This window comes from Camellia sinensis, chromosome 11 (genome assembly GCF_055761805.1).
Source record: "Camellia sinensis isolate YWXY chromosome 11, ASM5576180v1, whole genome shotgun sequence".
NCBI classification, from domain to species: Eukaryota; Viridiplantae; Streptophyta; class Magnoliopsida; order Ericales; family Theaceae; genus Camellia; species Camellia sinensis.
In genome coordinates, this window is record NC_138971.1 from 48638401 (window position 1) to 48644673 (window position 6273).

The 6273-nt window shown below is 37.6% G+C and overlaps 1 protein-coding gene across 1 annotated transcript; it reads left to right on the forward strand.

Annotated features, from left to right (window-relative positions):
* LOC114295911 (uncharacterized) lies at window positions 1-318 on the forward strand. Its single transcript, XM_028240212.1, has one exon. It carries the CDS (start codon window positions 1-3, stop codon window positions 316-318), a length of 318 nt encoding a protein of 105 aa, XP_028096013.1.
* Window positions 319-6273: the final 5955 nt, after the last annotated feature.

Sequence of the window (6273 nt, forward strand, 5' to 3'; positions counted from 1 at the left end):
ATGACCAACTTTAATCCTTTGTCCAAAATTCTTGATGATAATCGTTTGATTAGACCAAACTATATGGACTGGAAGAGAAATTTAACAATTGTCCTCACTGCTAAAAAACTGAACCATGTCTTAACCACTGATCCACCTGTCCTTCTTGGGGCAGATGCCACTAATGAACAACATGAAGCCACTAGGAAGTGGCTTGAGGCAGATAATGTTGCAAAATGCTACATATTGGCCTCAATGACCAATGTGTTGCAAAAGCAGCATGAGGGTGGTCCTACTACAAAAGACATGATGGTTAATTTGAAAGAAATGTTTGGATAACAAAGCAGAAGTTCACACCAAATTGCCATGAAAGGTTTGATGTCCACAAAAATGGTGGAAGGTACTCCAGTACGAGAACATGTTCTGAAAATGATATCTTTCATTAACATACTAGAAACTTTGGGTGAAGATATTGATGGTGAAACTAAAATTGATGCGATCCTTTCATCTTTACCAGATTCTTATAATCAATTTATTTTGAATTACAATATGAATAAGATGATTGTTACACCATCAGAGCTGCTCAATATGTTGCAAGCAGCAGAGTATCTTATTAAAAAGAGCCAACCCGCTATGATGATGAGTGAAAAGGAAAGTCCTAGAAAATTCAAGTCTAAGGGAAAGAATAATTTTAATAAAGAATCTATGGGCTCTAAGTTCTCTGGAAAAACACAGGGTGTTTTTAAAAAGGGTATAGATAAAAAGGAAAGCAAAGGAAATTGTTTCCATTGCGGAAAGCTTGGCCATTGGAAGAGAAACTGCCGTCATTATTTGGCAACACTTAAAAAGGACAAGCCTTCGGAAGGGGTTCACGGAGACCAGAAAGCTTAATGAATAGGAGATGATAATAAAGTTGGGATCAAGTGCAACAGTTGCTGCAGTTTCCATAAGAACTTTTTATTTGGAATTATCATAAGACTTTAGTTTTAGACGATTGTCTATTTGTGCCAAATATCCATAGAAATTTAATTTCTGTTTCAAAGTTAATTTCGTTGGGATATTATTTTTTCCTTTTCTTCAAAAGTTGTTATTAAGCATAATTATAAATTTATGGTTTCTGGCATTTTAATAGATGGTCTTTATTTTATTAGTTTTGTTGATAATTCTATTAATTGTGTTGAGAATGATATATCCACTGGTATGTTACCCCTTAAAAGAAATAGGGATATTAATCAAATTTACATGTGGCACTTGATACTTGGTCATATCAATTTAGAGCGTCTAAATAGGTTGGTCAAGGATGGGCTTTTAGATTTTTTGAAAATTAAGCCTTATCCAATTTGTGAGCCTTGTTTACAAGGAAAAATGACTAAAATTCCATTTCTAGGAAAAGGAATTAGAGCCACAGAAGCTTTGGAATTAATACACACAGATGTTTGTGGTCCAATAAATCACATAGCAAAAGGTGATTTTTACTATTTCATTTCATTCACCGATGATTATTCTAGGTGTGGTTGTTTGTACCTAATAAGTCTAAATCCTTTGAAAAGTTCAAGGAATTTTGCAGTGAAGTAGAAAAGCAACTTGGAAAAAGCATTAAAGCTTTTCGATCAGATCGTGGGAAGAATACCTTTTTCAATAGTTTTTGAAATTATTTAAAACAGAATGGTATTAATTACATGTGTAATTGGTTTTGAGTGCACGTGGGAGGATGTTAGCATTTGTGCCCTTAAAAACCAATTTATTGACTTTATTAATTGATTACATAAATTACTTGGCATTTTATTTTACATTTTGTTTGTTATTATGGGTAATGTTATATTTAATGTTACATATGATGTGAATATAAGGTCCCTTGGGTAACATTGTAAAAAAACATGCTAATAGTTAATAAACCAAAAGCTGGGAGTTATGATTTTTCGGTGCCTTGTAGACCCAATTAATGTTCTAGGCTATGGGTGTTGATTGGGCGTCGCACTACTATGGCCTACACTTGTTTTGCTGCTATATGATAGAATGATTAACTCCATCATTGAGGTAGTGACCTTAGGCAAATAGGTGGGTGCTATGCAATAAGTACATGCACTGAACATGTCACGCCCCCAAACCGTCCCTAGTAGTTTGGTGCCGTGATGGCCAGTAATCCGAGATTACCGAAGGCCAACTTTCAAAGGTTTAACACAATCAAAGTATAATAAATGGGGCTCACAAATGCGGAAGTAATAAATCAAAATACAAGTGGTCCATAAGAGCAGTGCGTAAATCAAATGTAATGACATACATGACATAGTTTCATCATTGGATTGGGAATAACGAAATACATAACAGAATCTTGATCAAAAGGCTTCTAGAGCCGACATGTGCAAATACAATGATTACAAGCCAAAGAAGCATATTCTTCAAGATTCGCCGACGAAAATACAAATTCTCCCGACATAGAACAAGTCAATCTGAGATGACAAGAATCCAAAACAAGCTTTGCAAAACACATCTAGGCGTCACCGCCATCCTGCTCATCACCTACATATATATATAGAGAGGGTGAGCTTGGATACTCAGTGAATGGTACTAGTAATAAAGGTTTTGCATGAATATAGCCGAAGTCTTTTCCAAACGAAACATGCCAAGACGAAACGAATATTAGCCGAGATCCTTCCAGAGCAAAACACATCAAAACTTTATCAAAACAAGAGATGAACCGTATTCATATATCAAGTCTTACAAGTCTCAAGGGATGCTCACTGGCATCGGCAAAACACAAATCAAGCTTTCCGAACAACCAAGTCCACGCGGTAAACCGTCAGTGGCAAACAAGGACTGCACGATCCGTAATCGATTAGTCAAAGGTACTGCGAAAGTTTATAGTCCTCCAGCACAAGGGACTTGTGTTACTTAAGCCCGTAGCTCCTTTTAACAAGATGGTCTTGTGTTACTTAGGCCCGTAGCCCATTTTAACACGATAGCCTTGTGTTACTTAGGCCCGTAGCCCGCTTTAACATGATAGTTTTTCCAAGAAAGGACCGTATCCTTTTATACTTAGTGCCGCGAAAGTTTAGAGTCCTCCAGCACAAGGGACTTTTTATACTTGGTACTGCGAAAGTTTAGAGTCCTCCAGTACAAGGGACTTTTCAAGAATGACGTCAAAACAAGCTTATACTTGGTACATCAAACAGAGCTATTCATTCATGCTTAACAAATACTTTCGCCAAAACAAAGCAAAGCAAGATTTATCAAAACAGTATAACATAGCTTTATTAAAAATACCACTCACATAGATCTCCTCGGGTGTAGGCTCAAAGCAAAGATCAAGGACCTACAATCACATGGCAAATCACGTTCTCAAAACAAGCTTTATATGCATGCAAATGATCCCGACATTCTCACCAGATCCAAGTCAGTAACAAAACAAAACGCGTTGGGAGTTTATACACCACTCCCGTCTCCTGAAAACACACTGGGTACCAACCAGGTCTTTGCCGAGGTCCTACACCTCCTTGCCGAGGTGTGGTCCCGATGGCCTCGTTCAAAAGCAAAGTCGGGAAAACCTGGGTTTCCCTTTAAAGAACATGAGGAACATGATCATGAAGAAGACGAATGCAAGATCATAACTTGTTACAAAAATCTGAGATTTCATGCCATGAGTTCAAAACATGGACCTGGGTACCCATACAAGAAGATCATGCAAGAACAAACACAAAAACATGGTTCTGGTTCCAAACTTTCGGATCAAAACGAGATTTTTCTTCAAGAACACATGAACACTATTTTTCTCTTCCAAAACCAACTTCAAATCGATGCATGACATGCAAAACAAATCCGATCATGCAATGCAGCTAGATGATCAATAACAATAACCAGAGTAGATTAAGATTCTTACCCTAAAGCTCGAATTTAACGGCTCAACTCCAAAGGTCAACTCAAAAATCTACTCTCTCACTCTAGAACTCCTTCTCCCTCTTCTAGAGCTTCTCTCTCTCTACAAGAACAAGACTTGCAACAAAATGATACCAAAGAATGATATGTTCACAGGCCTGCCGGCTGACTTATCCTTCAGCTCGGACACGTGGCGCTATTGGGTTGGTTCAACTCAAAAGGTGATTGATTGATAAGACAAGTCTATGACAAAGCGTATACAGCAAGCTAAGGCAAGACACATCGGCAAGTAATGACATCGGCTAAAGTCAAAGCTTCGGCAACAGGGTAACAAAGACATCGGCTAGGGAGGACGACACTTGACTAAGCTGTGCCACACCTTGGCCGGGGTGTGCCACACCTCGGTCTAGGCCATACCTGCCCAAGGGCAAGGATCACTAAGTGCAAAACATCTCGACAAACATGCCCGGGGTGAAGATAGGGGTCGACCAAGGGGTTCCAAAACAGTTCTTATGTACAAAGGTTCAGAGGTGAACTAAGCTCAAGATGACCTCGGCTACACACCAATCAAGGAACAAAATCATGCAAACAGTACTTAAACAAAACAAGGCAAGGCAAGACTTGCAAAACAATATAACAAGACAAGATCATGCATGAATGTATGCAGGTATGACAAGAGTAAGGTGAGGGTTGCTATAGAACAGGATCATTTTGAGAACACCTATGGAATGATTACTGTCAGTTTAAAAGGTAGTTCTATTACAATGCACTTTCCTTTGACCTGAGAGGCTTGTATACATTAATGAACTATTCATTTAACTTTGATATTGTCAATCAGTGACGCCGAACTAAAGGCTATACATGGACATGTTGGGCTATGTGAGTGGTAATTGATTTATATGGGTGCTTAACATGGAATCCACCATTTTCAAAGTGAGAAAGTATATTCAAGCAATTTTTCCTATCAACGTTGGACCAAAAGAAAACCGGCCGGTTACTTTTTCATAATTTTTTTTTATACATATATAATTACAAAAATACTATTTTTAAAAATGCTTTTGGGGTCCAATTAGCAGAAGGAAAAATTTAGAATTTGGTTACATGAGTTAGGATTTTTGATAGTGATAAATTTGTCCATACCTAGTAGCTCACGTGGAATATAGTTTGGTGGAAGGAAGTTTGTGGCTAATTGTAAGAAAGGGCCTCACTTGTAATTCTCTACTTTTAGGGGTTTAATTGTAATGTGTTGATGTACATTATTGCAATTAGTGGAAGTTCTATATTATCTATTTAAAAGATAATTAATGAAAAATTGGATAAGTTGTATCCTGCATATTTAAGATAAAAGATACATTTTTTTATTTTATCCCCACAACTAAAAGATAGAGATCCCTAAGGATCCCACCTATATGCAAACTTTATCATGTGTGGTGTATATATATCAGATGTATTTGATACAAAAATTGGCCATCAGAATTTTTAAGGTCTGTAGAAAAATATCCACAAAAATAAAAGCAAGAGGGTGCATGGTGAATCACTTTGGAGGCGAGACACTTGGATCGCATTGTGAGGTATTATCAAACGCTTGGATTGAGGTATTTTAGATTGTGTAATCAGGTGGTATTTCTTTGAAATTTTTTTTTCAAAATAAATTATTTTTTCGCAAACTTTTAGTATTGTTGCTGGATTTTTCTCACTGTGTTTGTTTGTTCTATGGAAAGTTTGGAGCCAAATTCTTTTTTTTTGGATGATGTGGCAAGTTTGGCAATTGTCAATGTAGCACTTGTGCCTTTTTAAAGCTTTTTGGTAAATGTATTTGGACCCTTTATTCTATTTTGGGAACCTTTGGTGTTGTTGTACTTTAGTTTTGGAGGAGTACAAATTGATTTAAACATGTTGGGTTTGGTTGTTCGCACTTATTCTTGTCAAAAGTTTCTTGGAGACTTAGAAATTCCATTCTAGGGTCGACACCAGCCTTCTTAGGGTTGACCCTTACCTGTTGATGAAGTTCTAGAAGTGTTACTGGAACATAGGATAGACACCAGATTGGGAGAGGGTCGACTCTCTTCTGTCTGTGTGTTGGTTGCTGGAACATAGGGTAGACACTAGACTGGGAGAGGGTCGACCCTCTTCTATCTGTGTGTTGGTTGCTGGAAAATAGGGTAGACACCAGTCTGGGGTAGGGTCGACACTTGCAGTGCAATCAAAGGTTTCCCAGATTTTTTTTTCCTCTTTGGTGTCGACACCACTGTTGCAAGGGTCGACACCTGCGACTTTTTCCCAGATTTTTCTATCGGTTTGGGCCTACTTTTTGGGGATATTTTGACTAGATATTTTGAGTTGACTTTGGGGCTTATATCTATTTTTGACCTAGTACTATATAAAGGTCCTCACTTGACATTTTCTCTCACTTTTTCTTCC